This window comes from Echiichthys vipera (genome assembly GCF_963691815.1).
Source record: "Echiichthys vipera genome assembly, chromosome: 3".
In the NCBI taxonomy this organism is placed as follows: domain Eukaryota; kingdom Metazoa; phylum Chordata; class Actinopteri; order Perciformes; family Trachinidae; genus Echiichthys; species Echiichthys vipera.
This window is the reverse complement of record NC_139828.1, coordinates 16,619,782-16,637,418: the sequence shown is the minus strand read 5'-3', so window position 1 is coordinate 16,637,418 and position 17,637 is coordinate 16,619,782. Positions and strand designations below refer to the sequence as shown.

General features: G+C 39.6%; 2 protein-coding genes across 2 annotated transcripts in view; one reads left to right on the top strand and one right to left on the bottom strand.

Moving 5' to 3' along the window:
* psmd1 (proteasome 26S subunit, non-ATPase 1) overlaps positions 1-17,637 on the bottom strand; it is a 43,746-nt gene that overhangs the window by 15,475 nt on the left and 10,634 nt on the right. The window contains exons 17-18 of the mRNA XM_083939184.1: positions 5,393-5,507; positions 2,401-2,517 (exon numbers count right to left, since the gene is read on the bottom strand). Of these exons, the coding sequence (XP_083795310.1) occupies positions 2,401-2,517; positions 5,393-5,507 (232 nt within the window). The remainder of the gene's footprint in view (positions 1-2,400; positions 2,518-5,392; positions 5,508-17,637) is intronic.
* On the top strand, positions 9,789-17,105 carry htr2b (5-hydroxytryptamine (serotonin) receptor 2B, G protein-coupled; the record flags this gene model as incomplete). The annotated part of the gene is made up of 4 exons (XM_083939529.1): positions 9,789-9,874; positions 10,331-10,946; positions 14,764-14,964; positions 16,147-17,105. The coding sequence occupies exons 2-4, from the start codon at positions 10,685-10,687 to the stop codon at positions 17,103-17,105; spliced, it is 1,422 nt and encodes a 473-aa protein (XP_083795655.1). The 5' UTR covers positions 9,789-9,874; positions 10,331-10,684.

Genomic DNA, 17,637 nt, shown 5'->3' with positions numbered 1-17,637 from the left:
TGTGAAAAGGGCTTTAAAAAGTAGGGGGGTCAAGAAAAAGTCTGTCACAGACAGGGATGCGAGAATACCTGATATGTGCCATAATAGGTGATATTGCACCATCAGACATTGCAATGCTGGATGTTCCACTTAACAGCGACTTGCGTAAACCTGCATGTGAATATACGCCCAATAGGTCTGACAGTAATGGTATATAAAACAGTTTCTCATGTTTTAAGTTGATAAATGTCACCAGCGTAAAAGATCAGATTTATCTCCACCTGATCCCACTCTTTTATTCTCCTTCGTACAGATATTGTGAATGTACACTCACCAGCCACTTTATTAGGTACACCTGTCCAACTGCCTGTAATGCAAATTTCTAAACAGCCAAGCACATGGCAGCAACTCAATGCATTTAGGCATGTAGACATGGTCAAGACTGTCTGCTGCAGTTCAAACCGAGCATCAGAATGGGGAAGAAAGGTGATTTAAATGACTTTGAACGTGGCATTGTTGTTGGTGCCAGACGGGCTGGTCTGAGTATTTCAGAAACTGTTGATCTACTGGGATTTTTACGCACAACCATCTCTAGGGTTTACAGAGAATGTTCCGAAAAAGAGAAAATATCCAGTGAGCGGCAGTTCCGTGGGGGCAAATGCCTTGTTGATGCCAGAGGTCAGAAGAGAATGGCCAGACTGGTTCAAGCTGAAAGAAAGGCAACACTAACTCAAATAACCACTCGTTAGAACCGAGGAATGCAGAAGAGCATCTGTGAACACACAACATGTCAAACCTTGAGGCATCAGAAGACCACACCGGGTGCCACTCCTGTCAGCTAAGAACATGAAACTGAGGCTACAATTCGCACAGGCTCACCAAAATTGGACAATAGAAGATTGTAAAAACGTTGCCTGGTCTGATGAGTCTAAGAATTTGATGTCAACAACATGAAAGCATGGATCCATCCTGCCTTGTATCAACGGTTCAGGCTGGTGGTGGTGATGTTATGGTGTGGGGGATATTTTCTTGGCACACTTAGTACCAATTGAGCATCTTGTCAACGCCACAGCCTACCTGAGTATTGTTGCTGACCATGCCCATCCGTTTATGACCACAGTGTACCCATCTTCTGCCATGTCGTAAAGCGTGAATCATCTTAGACTGGTTTCTTGAACATGACCATGAGTTCACTGTACTCAAATGGCCTCCACAGTTACCAGATCTCAATCCAATAGAGCACCTTTGGGATGTGGTGGAACGGGAGATTCACATCATGGTTGTGCAGCCGACAAATCTGCAGCAACTGCGTGATGCCATCATGTCAATATGGACCAAACTCTCCAAGGAATGTTTCCATTACTTAATTGTCTATGCCATGAAGGATTAAAGCAGTTCTGAAGGCAAAAGGGGGTCCAACCCGGTACTAGCAAGGTGTACCTTATAAAGTGCCCGGTGAGTTTAAGTTATGCCAATTTAAATTGATAACAGGCTATCTGTAGAAATATATTATAATTTGATTTTACAGAAATCCATTAGTGAAAAACTGAGGTTTGGACAACAGCAGAAAACTGCACGACAGATACGAACACAATTTATTTATTGGTCAAGACCTAAGAAAAAATATAAATATGAGAAAATTGGTGAATGCAGCAAGTTCTGCTAAATCACTCATACAAGCCACTTAAGAAAGAATCGGTTTGCAAGAGTGTTTTTTGCATAACAAAGCCACACCTGCATCGTCACGCCCATTACAATGGTGTGGTACCTGTGGGAGTCCCAGCACTACCAGCATATCTCGATAACCACAGTGCAACCTTGAGAAAACACTAGGCCGGGTAGCCAGACAATTTGAGCCAATTTCTGTCTCTAAACTGTAAAGCAGAGCTGAAAATTACAAAGAGTGGGACTTTGAAATAAACAGTCGTGGATGTAATACCCCTTGACATTCCACTCGAAGAAAAAAACTGCCTCTTGCACAATCCTGCATACCGTCTTGAGCTTTAAGGATGGTTCCAGTACAAATGAGGAGTCTTTGAAAATGTGTCTGGCAAATCTTAACTGTGTATGACAAAGTATGAGGTGCTCCAAGGGTGAGTGCGTGCAGTTATGCCTGGACTAGTCACTCTCCAGTCTTCTATGACACGGACTTGTTTCCCTCTGTCTTAACAGTTCTGATGCTTTCTGCTTTTGGTCAAGTTCTCCACTTTCCCCTTTTCTCACTCTTTACTCAGCAAAAGCACTGGCCTGGAAAACATCTCCGCTGTTTTAAGGGTCTGCTACACCTATGAATGAGGTCTCTAGACTACAAGTTTAATCCAGGCTGGTATAGATGCTGGCTATAAACCCATTTCATTAATGATAACTGAGAGGCGAAATGACGGATAAAAAAGCAAAAAAGACAAACATCTGTCATCTTACCTTGGGACAGGTGACTTCAGACTGCTGGATCATGATGAGGGCAGAGGCAATGAGGGCGCCCTGTCTCACATAATTCACTGGGTCATTGGTCATGGGCTCAAGCAGATTGATGGCCTCCTGTGGAGATAAAGGCATAACAGATAACATTTAAAATGAAGGGTCCTTCAAATGAAGGGTCCTTTCTAATCATATCTTAGCTAATGATATTAAATTGATTTGGAGTAGGAAAAGTTGCTCTTAGATATAAATAAACCAAAATTTAATCAAATTATTTTCCTTTGAACACTTCTCAAGAACGAGTAAGGACCAGCTCCTCGAAGGTAAAATGGAAAAGAGAAATGGATGTTTCATGACTGCTCACTCCCTGCAGTGTTTAGCTTGTATCTTTGATGAAAATTAGGACCAAAAACGCGAGAAAGAGAGCTATGCACGTGGCACAAGACGGATAAAGTAATTTTACATTAGCCCCAATACCCCTGGACAGGTGTATATTACTTAAGGTAATTCATTTTGTATTTTACTTTAAGCCACTTTAAGAAATAACTATAGATCTTTGTTGATGGTTCTGCAGCAAAAAAAGGATATTTGTTTGGTATAGCTTCACAAAAGAGCAAATAATTACCTCTTAATTCTGCAAAAGTGGACATGAAACTGACAACTGATGTTTTTCCTCTCTAAACACATTTTATTTCTGCCATTTCCAACAGAGCAGATGAATGCAAGCAGAGACACTTTTCATCTGGTTTGATACAGGAAAGGGGATTATCAGAGGCAACCAGACTGCACATTAATTATATTAGTGTCATCCATATCTGGTTGCCCGGGGAAACTGAGAAACAGTTGTGACAAGCCATGCCTTCTTTAGTTTCCTCCCATTATCACTGTAGATGTTAAAATGAGGGAGGACCACGTCTTTCCTCCCTTTCTTTCTGAACCGTCCCCTGCCCTCAGCTGAGCAGTAAAGGCTGTAACCCACACCACCAGACTCAGAGGGAGGTGTCAGCTCCGCAGAGGAAAAAGAAACAAACTAGGATGATGACAGTGGAGGTAAAATAAACCATGTTTCATCCGTGCTCTCGGCTCAGCTAGCTGAGACAGTGTGCTGGGATGATAAGTGTAATGCCAACACCAGCCGACCACATCCTGTTCCCGATAGGTTGTCGAGGGGTTTAATTAAGGGTGTTTACTGTCAGGCCCAATCAGCAGAGCAGGACGACACATAATGTGGTTACTTAAGATCCTCTTAATCCACATACAGTGGTGGACTGTTTTCTTCAGGCTTGTGCCTCAGCGTGAGTTGAACTTTAAATTAGATTAAATTCAGTGCTGCTACAATCTGGCTAGAAGCTTGTGTAAATAAATGAAGCAGCGCAGAACACACGTTACCACAACATAATATCCATTTTCATACAAAAGTGTATCAAATGACTGTATTATAAAATGGGGTTTGGTTTTTGGTGAACAATGCTCCAACCCAATTTACTAAAAAAGCTGAACAGTGTTTAAGATTTTCACTATGGCACAAAATCAACATAAACAAACCAGACTAAAGAAAAAGGTAAAAACTGCTTTCCTGTGCATTTTTTTCCCTTCTTCATATAAAGTAAAAATATCCAAAGCCCAAGGTGTATAAATTATGGCAAATGTATTCACTCCCTCTAAATAGGTGACCCACTTCTCTTGCCACAACATCATTATTCTCACTAAAAACCTAATGTGCTCGAGGTCTTAATCTGGAAAAACCAAGCAGTGGGTCTTTGGAGCTGATCAGCGCTGTAGCATGCCTCAGCCTGATCTCGTCCAAAACATTCACTTTAGTGCTTCAGGGCTCAGGGTGCAATGAGCCATGACTCTGCTCCGGCTATGCCACCTGAGACTGATCAGCCCACATAGTTAGACAACTCGGGAACTGGCAGCACCCCCGAGTTCTGTCTTATTCACTCTCCTGTTTGGACTTCAATGAACCCAAACGCGATGACAGGGTACAGCCTGGTGACTGTGAGCCAATTTGGACCATTTTATCAGCAGATCTACCAAGAACTTTCCACAATTTATGAGCTCCACAGTGCTGACTATCCATGAAAATAAAGCAAATGTCAATAGATGATAAGTAAAATAGCTATTTACTTTATGTTTTAATCACTGTATACAGTAATTAAGATAATGGTTGAAGCACTTAGAGGCCTTAGAGTTCAAACTGTGGCATGATTTGAAAACTGTTTTGAAGCAGATGAGGTTCAGAAGTAGAGTATAACACACAATTAGATTCACTAAAGAAACATTTGTTCTGGTGGCATCATTAAATCTGAAAAGTAACCTTTTCTCAGCAACTGCTGTGGCTACAGAAAGTGAGCCTGTACTCGCTCATCTAAGACAAGCCTTACAAAAGGAGCCATCATTTGGCTGCTTTAAGGAAAAACCTTTGTGCAGCATAGATAGTCTTTGCATCAGTGACGCACATGTTACGCCAAGGCACAAAAAAAAGCATGTAGGATAAATGAGGACAGCAGGGCCAACGCTGCCTTTGTGATGGGAAAAAAAATGCCATTTAAGCTTTTCTTGTACGCAGCTTTTTGAGGAATATTACTTCCAGTTATAAGCAAAACTCCAACAGGAGTATAATCGTATGCATTTTGCACTTCTTCTCATTAAATAATAAGTCATTATTTACATCTTGGAGCTAGGATTACTAGCAAAAAACAAATTGTGTGGAAATTGAATGCAAGGTTTAGTCAATCGGTTCACCCTGAGCTGGTAGATAAGGTGTTGGTATTTTCCTCAAGCAGAGAGAGACCCGTGTTTTTATTTTGAAACATCTGTTATTATAGACAACAGCCTTTCAATATATCAGTGCCAAATATCGTTGCATGTTTCACATTAAAAGCCCGTAATCTGGTGGACTTATTTTTTGAAACACTGTGTTCCATTATCAGCAGCTCAACACTATGACAAAAAAAGAAAAAAATTAAAAAGGGGGGGGGAGGGCGCTTACCTTGTTGCCTGTCCCAGCACAGCAGATGCCCAGGGCCATGGCGGCCCCACACCGCACATGAGGGTTGTAGCTTTCTGACAAAAGAGACACCACACTGGGACACTGCTCAGGGGTCCTGAAGAGAGACACAGAAAGAAATTAAGAGTGAAGAAGAGGCACCTGAAGTTAACCATTAAATGACTGAGACTTCATATTACCCATTGTGATCATAAACAAAAAAACGTGTTTTTTTAAAAATGAAATATTATAGCAGTGTGCAGGATAAATGTCACCAACTAGTTTAGGTGCTAAGATCAATTTTTGATAAATCACAACTATTGTTTGGCTGTGCTGACGTGGAAGGAAACCACTGAGCTAAACCATTATTTACCTATAAATAATAAAAAATAATAAGTATAATTGAAAATGCTGTCTCTGCATAATTTCTTTTCAGATTTAGAATGCTAGTAATACAGTACGTTTACCTTTTGAATTTTTTTTTTCATAATTGTTTTTTTTCCCTGAAATGAATTTAAAGGCCTTTAGTAGCAGAAAACACTATGCCACATTGAACAGATGTTTGCTCCCCAGTCACAATGAGATACTCTCAATCAGTGCAAGCCACAAACAAACATATTCTTTGTAACAAACACTAATGTAAAGTCTTGTCACATTCGATTTAGGTCAGCAGGTTAATTATATGGTGTATGGTATCCTCATTTCAACAAAAAGATTTGCAATTTTTAATAGCCAAGTTTAGTTTTGTGGTTAATATTGAATTGTCCAAAAGAGGTATTTAATTTGAAATAAAAATGAGAGAAAAAACTTGCATAAAGGGATTTAAAACTAAGAATGATATCTGACAATTTGCTTTTTCAACAGTGGTGTCGATAACACAAGCGCTGCCTGGACCTGACAGATGAGCTGATTGTTGATACGCTGTGCCTTTGAAATTCACAAGGAGGGTTCGGCCTGCCTCAAACAGCCGTTGGGAGTGAATCAGTCAGGTTGTAATTGCAAGCTATTATCAAAAAAAATATAGATACGAATCAGCAGCCCAACTTTCCCCGACCTCACTAAAATATCACATTCAACTGGCCCAACAACACTTCCCTGCTGTAGTTCTTCACAGAACTAAAAGTTCACTGATCCGATAAAAGAAAGAGAAAAGGGAAGGCTTAATCACCTTGGCCCTCAGCTTCTGAAACAGATGGTTTCAGTTTGTGTGTGTGTCTATAATGATACAACAAACAGAAAGTGATTAATGAATAATAATAGATACAAAAAAAACTAATACTAAAGTAAATGGCAACAATAACATGCTTAATCCAATTGTCCGTTCATATGCAAAATTTAAAGCGTTTTAGCATGACAGCTTTAGCAAAGACAACTGCTTTTATTGCTACTATAGTTTTTATTGGACTGAACCAAATAAAAGCTCAAACGCAACAAGGTAGGACAGTAAAAAAAAAAATGCATTATTGTGGGAGCTACAGATACATTTTATTGAACCCTCAATAGTGCATGAAAGTATAGAAGGTGGCCAAGATTTCAGAATCCCTCCGTCTCCATTCAACACAACATTAATAGTACTGCCTTAATGTTCACAATGTACGACAAGGAGGGAAAACAGAAAATACTAAGATCTGGGATAAGCCTCTATCTGATGTGAATGAATAAACAGCCGAAAATGGAAAATTATGTCTAATAAATATATGTGTCTCTGGGTTTTAAGTTAAGTCCTGTGCATCAATATACTGTAGTGGCAATCTCCACTGCTCTGTTTGGAATTAGGAGGATTATCAAGATCACAAATGGTAATCATTGAGAGATGTAGACAATATTTCTATTTCACCTACAGAGAAATATTTCATTCTATTCTGGTAGTCGGATGTTGACCTTCAATCCGTGTGTCCATTGTGATACTGTGCATTCTGTCTAGCATTATAGGATAAAAAAGTAACAAACCAGGCCAAGAAAAAGTTTTTCTTTTTAATAATAGCTAGACATCGAGGTCTAATTCATGATACGTCTTGAAATCAATAGACTACAGCAGAAAGAGGCACTATTTTAGAAAACTTTCAAATAGTTTCATCTCAAGCCTTTTTCAACCTTTTCAAAGTAAAGATAGGCTAATTACCTTCAACAACCGGCAAAATGGAAGAACTCAGATGGAAAGAAGAAATCGATATCCAGCAATTGTTTAGTCTGACAAGGCTGTGAAGCAATGATGTGTGTAATTCAAGCCTAACTTAACTATCCTCATAATATGCAATGGACTTAAACTCACAATAAACTGAAACACTTTTGAAAATCGAAGAGATGAGAAGAGAAAAGATTATAAAAAGAAACAGACTACATGTAACCCTTGCAAAGGACTGAAAACATATTCAGTCTGCTGTGGACATTTAAAATGAACAAAATCCAATAATTTATTCTTTGGAAATGAATAACCATTTCAATGAACCCTTCAGCAGTGCACAGCGTCGCTCCTGTACTCAAACCCTTGTACAAGATATATGCCTCAAGATTTTACTGGTCAGATGGGCCAAACTAGAAATATTTTCTTAAAAGGTTACAAAAATGCACAAGGCTTTCACTCAACTGGTTAATGGACTGTATGATTATACTGTATGTGCATGCCTCACATTTATTATGGTGAGTGACAGAGGCTGATACAGCTGCAACTTAATAACTCCTTCTGTCCTGGGATGTAACACACACACACACACACACACATTGAAAGGTCAGCAAACGAAGCAGGCATACAGCTTGGCTAAACAAATTATAGATTGATTTTGCCACATGAAATGTGATTGTGGAAGTTACTAGTTGTGCAAGAGCAGATCTCATTAGCTTGTTTCCTGTTACAACCTGTCACCCAAACATGTTGTGAAAGTACCTGGACAATGTTGTATTAAACAAGCCAAGAGGCTGCATAGTTCTAAGAGTCAACACTTAAATGCAATTTAAAAAAAAAAAAGAAAAAAGAAAAATCAACCAGTACGTGGCAAAGGGGAAACAAGAGAGAAGGTGGCAACAGGAGAACTCTTTTCAATTATGCAAATTTCCAGAAGAACATAATGCAACATAAAACAATAAGACACTAATAAAAGCTTCAATAAGTACAATAACTGCTGATTGCTACAGCAGTTTAAAAGTGTGCAAAATGTGTAGATCTAACAACTAGGGTTGAAATCTGAGGCAGCACGATTTGAATGGACATCATTCAAAAATGTGCCTGTGCGGCATGCATTTAATGTGGAGTGAGCAGAAGTCAGCATACTGCTAGCAGCTGTTCCTTACATTACAAAAATATATATATGTCAAAAAGTATTTTGTAGAAAATTAGAAAGCGAAGTAGGATGCATGATTCAGCTAAAACATTTGGTCTAGTGACTGCTCTTTACTGGGAGACCTAAGGCTACACAGATCAAAGAGTGTGTGTGTGTGTGTGTGTGTGTGTGTGTGTGTGTGTGTGTGTGTGTGTGTGTGTGTGTGTGTGTGTGTGTGTGTGTGTGTGTACTGGCTGTATTTCACACATTTTCTTGTAAAGAAATCTCATCTGGTTACTGTAAACTCCAGGGATATTTAATTTCTACATCTTACATCTGCTTTTTAAAGCAGAACAATGAGTGTGCCCTGAGAGAAAACACATTTTGACTTGTTAAGGCAGAAAGATCAAAAGGGAAATAAAAACAAATATGGTTTAAATTTCAGAAGTAATCATCATTTAAAATACTTTCCTATCCTGAAAATGGGAACTCACTGAGGATGAAATTAGAAAAAATGCAATGGGGTACAATTTTCGAGCACCTTACCGCACAGAGGGCTTCTCGCCATGCACCACTACAACATCCCCCACCACTGCTCGCCTCGAATGGAGGAGAGAACAGAAAGTGACAAATATAAACATTGGGACGGCTGTGTTGAGGGAAATTACCTCCCAGAACCACTGGCATACTGCCAGCACGAAGACATTCATCTGTTCTGTACGGAGTCTGACTCACGGGCAAGACAGAGGGGAGGGAGAGGAAGAGTTAGAGAGCAACAAGACGGGAGAGTGCGGACTGATCACAGACTGAACAAGAGGCAGGGAGGAATGGGAAAGAGGCAGAGGAGCCACAACATCTGAAAGTTTTAAACCTGTGATCGCGGTAGGTGATGCGAAGCAAGACTGGGGGTTCCTCCAACATGTGGAAGCAAAACAAATTCCACATCATGGACTGCTTCAGACAGAGACAGATTTAGGTCTTACTGCTGAGGGAGGGCATTCTCTGTCACATTCTTATTTGAGGAGGGTGGACATATAAAGAAGAGATAGGGGACTTTAAGAAACATTTACCAAAGGAGGTGTGCAAAGATTGAAATGCATTTGGGCGTTAAGCTGCGCTGTTCTCCAAGCGTTAGTGTTTATGAAAGACGTAGCGGCGTGGAAGTATTCTCAAGGAGTTGAAACGTCAAGGAACTTAAATGTACAACAGATGTCACCTTCAGGAGCAGGTAAGAGACTTAAGCAAAATCATGAAAGTACCATTTTTTTTTTTTTTTAATTTTGTGTAATCCATTCCACATCCAATTGTGTACAGAATTAAGTACAGAGCAAGTTATCCATCTTTTTTCTAAAGCCTCACGGCGGACACATTGGAAAAAAAAACCTTTGTCACAATTTAATGAATAAGGAAAGAATAAGGAAATGAACACTTGAACCTTTTATAAATTAGTTTTATAGTTAAAGTAAACTACATAGTAACGCATGAAAAGAATCTCTCCTGATGTTTTCCAACTTGTTTCCACGTAATGTAAAATCACTTTCCATTGTGGTGACGATTACTGTTTCCACATTATGTTAAAGACCTTCCTCATTTGTCGTCTCATTATACCATCATTTAGACAGATTAAAGCAAGTGGGTAACAAGTTATTGCTGTTCCTTTAATATACCTGTTTGTTCATTTAAGTGGCCGCAGTGGATGACAGGAGTATCAAACGCCCTGGAAAGTGAGGACCCCTGCTGACATTTCACTGCGGGAGTACTAGTCGTGTTGGGATTATTGCCAGCATTGGAATTCGTAGTGTGGACCTGTTTTTTTCTGGTCCCCTCCAAGCAGTGGATCCTCTACTGATTTCGAGCTGCTCCTTTTGGTTTGTACAGTGCACAAGGGGTGATGCATCCTATGCATCTACCGTGAGCGGTCCTGCCCTACCCTGTGTCCTTCCCTGTGGGACACGGTGACCATGCTGACCGAGTGTCCAACACCGGAAAGATCAGAGCCCCGACCCACGCTAAGGCCTGCTGTAACCTCCGCAGCACCATGTCTCAAGCAGTCGCGGCTCCACTTGAAGCAAGCGGCTCACATGCGGGAGAAGTGTCTGAGGTTCCGCTGAAATGGGCTGCCCTGCTTATTGTTATGGTCATCATCCCCACTATTGGAGGAAACATCCTGGTCATTCTTGCTGTGTCACTCGAAAGAAAGCTGCAGAACGTCACCAACTACTTTCTGATGTCGCTTGCTGTGGCTGATCTGTTGGTGGGACTTCTAGTCATGCCCATTGCCCTCGTCACTGTTCTCTACAGTAAGTTTAGCATGGGACCTTGAGTTGGATTACCGGTCTTATCTTTGAAATAAACCTGTGCAATTTAGAGAAACGTGTCCTTTCTCAATGTCTAGATCGAGTCCTTGATGACAGTCTGATGAAATGTTCACCTAAATGATAGATGGTATTAAACTAAAAGAGCTATAAAACCCAATAAAGTATTACTAACAAATGTTCAAAACAGCCTGTGTGTATGGGGTTGGGGGCATAATCAGCTTCAGACATTGTACAAAGAAAGTCTGCAATTTCTTTTACCTTTCTTAGCCATGACAAACTACAAAGGAAAACAGGCCAGCATACTTACGGGTAGCAAAGGAGGATAAAAATAGCTTCTGAGCGACACTAGATACAATCTTGAGTATCATTAAACAAATTATTTTAGATGAAATATAACAAGCGATAGTGAACAATAAACATGCTACTTCCTCTGGCAGTGCTATGGTAGTAGTTGCACAGCAGAACTATTGGTCTAAGAGAGCATTACCCATAGCAACAAAAGAAACAGTTTTCTTTTAGTTCCAGTGACAGTGCTGTTCACAGCTGCACGGGAACCAATTTACACATCTATACTCTATGTTGCAATGCAACTGCAAAATACAGAGCTATGGCTAAGCTATTATTCTCCATTAATTCAACTGGAGGATAATCAGCCAGACCACACACATAAAAGTGGTGTATAATGTGACATACAGTAGGGCTATCTGTGGTCCTGCTTTAAAAATCATTTTGTTTGAGAACTGGATGATTTGCACGTGAAGGCCTGCTCAAGTTGAATTGGTCACTTGGAACTTTTGTTTAGCTGCGTCACTATAAACTGAGCCAAGCAGAAGCAACAGCATGGCAGGCTGTAAACTTCACAAAGCGAATCTTGAATAAAAATGACTGAACCACAAAACTAACTGGTGAAAATAGAAAAAGGCTGATGGAAATGGGGGACGGCACAACGCCACAAGGCATGGCAGTGTGACTCGTGTCTACTCCACTTTTGAACCAGTTGCTTGTATAACCTACACTACTGCTGTCCAGCTTGACTGACTCCTTGGCACCTGAGAGCAGCAGCAGCAGCAGCAGCAACCCAGCGAGAGAAACGCTCTGTGATGTGCTAGGTCTTAACTAGACAATATCCAGGAGAGCACACATTTACTTTCTCTGTGTGGAAATCTTATATCCTAACATCACAGATGGTTAACAAAGGCATTCAAACATGGGGCTTACAAATAAAACACGAGATCAATGTAGGCCAATTGTCAAATTGTTTTTTTCAGACCCAGGCAGCTGCTTTTGGCTTTTTCTTTCAAGGGAGATGAAGCTCAATAGTGAGATGAGAATGGAGGAATCATGGGGACATAAACATGCACATACAGTGTGAAAGGCTGATGTGAGGCATCGCAGGGCTATCAACGCTGTGAGTCAAACTGCCAGATGGTGGACACACAGTAGAAGACTATTATACTTTCAATACTGTTACCAGCAGAACATCGGTGCTCAACAGTGCAGCAGCAAATGTTGGCAGAGATATGGGTTTGAATAAAATATCAAGCCAAGTGCAAGGCCACAGAGCATTGGATTACAGATACACCTTTAAGTACTGTCTGTTATTGTCTGCATCTGCTTGGCCGATGAAGTCAAAGCATACTGGGAACACCTTGACAAATGTAAGAGATCTGGTAGTTTAAAATTTGACCTGTGTGAACAAACATGGTTGTAAATTGAAAAGATAGCACTGCGTGACAAAAATACATCCAAGATTTTTTTTGACAGATTATTTGGTGTTGCATCTGCAGGGCATCATCACTCCGCAGATTATTTTTTCTTTAAAAAGATGTGGGTAAGAGGATTTGTTGTACAGCTGTGTTATATGGCCAAAATCTTCTATCCTGATAATTATATATCTTGATAATGATATTTATCAAAATACAGCATGTTTTCAGGTAATTTAATAAATAGTCACTAAGAAATTACTACATGGCAAAGTCCATTTTGTACACTGCTGTGTGAATTGAATACTTGACAAACGAAAAGTGCTGAGTATTTTCTCATTTTAAGAACTTTAGTGCAAAATGAACATAAGAGTGATGATGTACAATGTGATGTAAAAACAAAACTGCATCTTCCAATGATATTCCCTCAAAATATTTTGCATCAGATTTTATGTGGAATTTGAGTTAGTAGGTGCGTACTATTATCAATTTAGATGGTCTTATTATGTATGTTTATGTATCAATATAGGATTTTATCATGACACAATGTCCTTAAAAGCTTATAAATTATCCCATTGAATTATCGCCCAGCCCTAATTTGATGTAATGTGTAATGTGATGTATGCTACGTGTGGCGTACGAGTTTTGATTGATTAAACACAAAAAAGTAAATATGTTATACTACAAACAGAATAAGAATATAACATACAAAATGTTTTTAGCAGACAGACATCTCTGGGGAGGATACGAAACAGCTAATGAACACACTGTTTTTGTTTGATAATTAACTTAAGCCAATTCCTTTTCAAAAAGGTCGCACCATCTGTTAAATACTCATTTGACTTGCATCCACCTAAAACAGCGCTATGTGATGTAAACAATTGAATTAAAATTGAAACTATGTTGAGGATGAGTTGTGTAAATCTTAAAAATCAACAAATGTAACAAAAACAATGCAATAAGATGAATACCTATTCTTACTGGCCACAGCCTTGAGTAACCAGAAACTGCTGGACTTCCAGTACCCATGGTGAAACAATTGAAAAAGGCTGCCATTTGAACAAGGACATTTTCAAAAGCTAACCCTAAAAAAAAAAAAAAGGCACTGTATTTAATTCTGTACTGTATGTGTTCAAATACAAGATGTAAACACAAATACCTAGTCCAGTGGTTTCTTATCTGCTGCAATTACAAGGGTTTAATTCAAAAGAGCCGTGTATATGGATAGAGGAGGGTTTTAGTAACAGTATCCCTTTACTACAAGACTATTGAAGTGATACAAATTAAGTTGCTCCGATGCGGAAGAAGTTATATTTGTATGTGAACTAGACATTTGAAATTACAGAGGGCTCACCAAAGTTTACGCATTCAAAGTTTCTTAATCAAAAAACAAAGAAAGTTTAAAAAAAAAAATCCCTTTTACAGCTACTTGGACCTTGCAAGCTACTCTGTTTATTGAGTTTGGCATGGGACTAAACACTTCATAAAACACGTACAGGGGATCTACTTTGAGAACGAGGGAAGTTATTTGTCAATGAAAAAGCCTTCCAGACAAAATCCAAATCAAAACTATGACTCAAAAATTCCAAGAAGTGTGACAAGAAAGTGGTGCAAGGAAAATGGGTGGCATAACAAAAGAAAATTATGTAAGGCATATTTCCAACAACAGTCTTTGCAATGTTAATGGGTGACAGGACAAAAGCCAGAACAATTACTTGCCAATTTTATGCCTGGAACCGAAAATAAACACTACTGTTGAGCATGGTCTCCAGCACATCTACATAAAGAGCTTTTAGCTCCATAAACAGTCAGTGAACCCTCCTTTTTTCCAGTAAAGTCATTCCTCACAGAGATAAACAAACACCAATCTTTTGCATGAGTGCTACTTCTAATCCCTTGCCATTGTGGTATATCTCCCATAACTGGTGGTGCACAGGACCAAATTATTTTTGGAATGAAAATGGGTTATACCACACAAGTAAATTGCTGGAAATTACTGATTGCCACTACCACAGATAAGTGATGTACAAATAATAAAACAACAACAGCTTATTATCTCACTGACCTAATTAATTTCCTTCTCATCTTCTCTTTAGATTCTGACTGGCCTCTTCCAGAGGCCCTCTGCCCAATTTGGCTATTCCTTGATGTTCTGTTTTCTACCGCATCCATCATGCACCTATGCGCCATTTCACTGGATCGCTACATTGCCATCAAGAAGCCAATCCAACACAGCCAGTACAAATCCAGAGCCAAAGCGATGGTCAAGATTGCACTGGTGTGGATCATATCCATTTGTAAGCATATCAATTCAGATTTCCTTGACTTTTCCAACTCTGCAGTCATCTTTTGATATTAGATATGATATTTCTCAGTCTCATCTCTTGACATAATATCCATGCCAGAAATATTTGCAGGATACAATAACAGCAGGTACTGTTTTTTTTGTTTTGTTTTGTTCCTTCAATGATGCCCTTGTAAATCAGTTTGTGCCTAATGTCTGTCAAAAGTGCTATACAAATACATTTTACTTACTTACAGATCATATAAGCAGCATCCTGTCAGCTGCAGTGTATATGGGAACCAGATGGGTGGTTGAGGGGCTTGAACAGTAGTATCACACTTACTCAGCTACAGTGAATCTTAACAATGTTACCTACAATGTCCCAAGGGGAAAACCCAGTCAATATTTATGAGAAACTGGAGGTTGTCCAAAGGGCAATGTGGCCTGTGCTTCGTGAATTATAGCTGTGGCTAATTATATGCAATTTGAACAGCTAATGAAATGGGTCCCTAGGTGCTTTACTGTTTCAGTAATGTATGTTTTAGAAATAAAAAGAGGCAGAGATGTTGGTTTAGCTGCTTGCTAGTCTTTTTGATGAAAGGATTATAACCATGTTGTCACCACTGCAGTTTTAAGAATCATCTTTCTGCATTTCTCCTCCAACAGATCTTGTAGGAGTTTTGAGGCTCCTTGTTCAAGATCTGCTAATAATTTCAGCTTTACAGTAATAAACTAAAAGGAAGCCGTTTAAAACACTTGAGGGTAAAAATGTGGCCAAATTCACCGAGGCATTACTTCTCAATGCTCGATGCCCTGTACTCAGACCACTAAAAGCACTCGGTTTGGCTGATGGGTTGGATTTGATTTGGGCTTCATTTCATGACCAAAGCCAGAAGATCAGATGGAATGAAGAGAGCAGCACTTAAACTGAGCACTAGTATACAGTCAGGGTAGAAACTATTCTGCTGTTAACAGTGTTAAGAGGGATAATGGCAAGCCATGGAATCCACCAATCAGAATGTGCCCTGACATCTTTAAATAAAACACAAATCCTTTGGCTTGTTACACATGAAATGAAAACTTAAAACACAGGAATGTGTTGGTGTTGAAAACAGCAAAATAAGTTATCAATATTGCAAAAAAAAAAAACGAGATAATTGCTAATGTTACAATATCTGTTCTTGTCATTTTCCAGGTATCGCAATCCCGATTCCAATTAAGGGGCTTAAGAACTACCATCTTCCCAACAACATCACCTTCAACAGTAACCACACATGCCTGCTGAAAACAGACACCTTCCGGGAGTTTATCATGTTTGGCTCCTTGGCAGCATTCTTTATCCCTCTGACCATAATGATGGTCATCTACCTACTAACTGTCCAGGTGTTGCGCAAAAAAGTGTATTTGCTCAGGTCAAGGGTGTCTCAGCGCTTTAGCTACCCAACAGTCTCCACAGTTTTTCAAAGAGAACCGACTGTGACTCCACCTCAAACTGAGCAAGTTAACATGCTGGACATCAGAATTCCTAGGATGCAAGAAAAAACATATGCAGTCACGACAAACTCTCCGACAAGAGATGAAATTTCCTTTCGGAGAATGTCAACAATGGGCAAGAAGTCAATGCAGACTCTGAGCAATGAGCAGCGCGCATCAAAGGTGCTAGGCATCGTCTTCCTCCTGTTTGTAGTCATGTGGTGCCCTTTCTTCATCACTAATATCACCTCTGTGCTATGCACCAGCTGTGATGTCCATGTAATCGCCCGACTCATGGAGATCTTTGTCTGGGTGGGTTATGTATCATCAGGCATCAACCCGTTGGTTTACACCCTATTCAACAAAACTTTCAGACAAGCGTTTGCACGTTACATTACCTGTAATTACAAAAACCCTGCTAATCATGGGCCTGGAAGGCACCCAAGGGCATCAAATGCAGATCGGACTCTTACAAGGATTTCATTCAGATCTTCCATGGCAGAAAACTCTAAACTGTTCATGAAGCGGGGAATGAAGAATGGCATTGGAGCAGTTGGCTATCAAAGTCCACTGAGGTGCAGGCAAGCACCTGTGCAGTCATCTAGTGGTGTTGTGTTAGACACAATGCTTCTGACTGAAAATGAAGGCGGTAAGCAGGAGGAACATGTTAGCTGTGTATAGAGATACCAGATAAATAATCAAATTACAAAAGGGAGCACTTGAAATGGATCAAATTTATGGTGCTTTTTGTCTCTTAAAGATAAAGGCTAACCGCACAAAAAAGATTTCTAAAATGCATGATTCTGAATCTGCTGTTACTCTCAATTTGATTGTCAAAATAATTTTTGACAAGTGCTTGTTGAACATTACACAACAAAATCTATGTTTGCTGATGTTTGATTACATCAGTAATGTTTTAACAAAAGCAACTAAAAGGGCAATATTTTTAATTATGATCACTACAAAAACACATTTCATCTATAAGTTAAACCCCTCTGTCATATTTGTCACTGGGCCTTTAAGACAGATTCATATTGTGAAAGCTTAAAAACAGCAAGGCAGGTCATCGCATACCAAAAGAGAGTTTGAGTTTTCAAACGTGATAAAACCTTGAGATGACCTGTAACAGGTAAACTACAAAAACAGGGGGATGTCCTCAATGAAAGGTCCAACATTGTTAAAGCCACCAGACAAAAATGCAAGGAATGAAGAC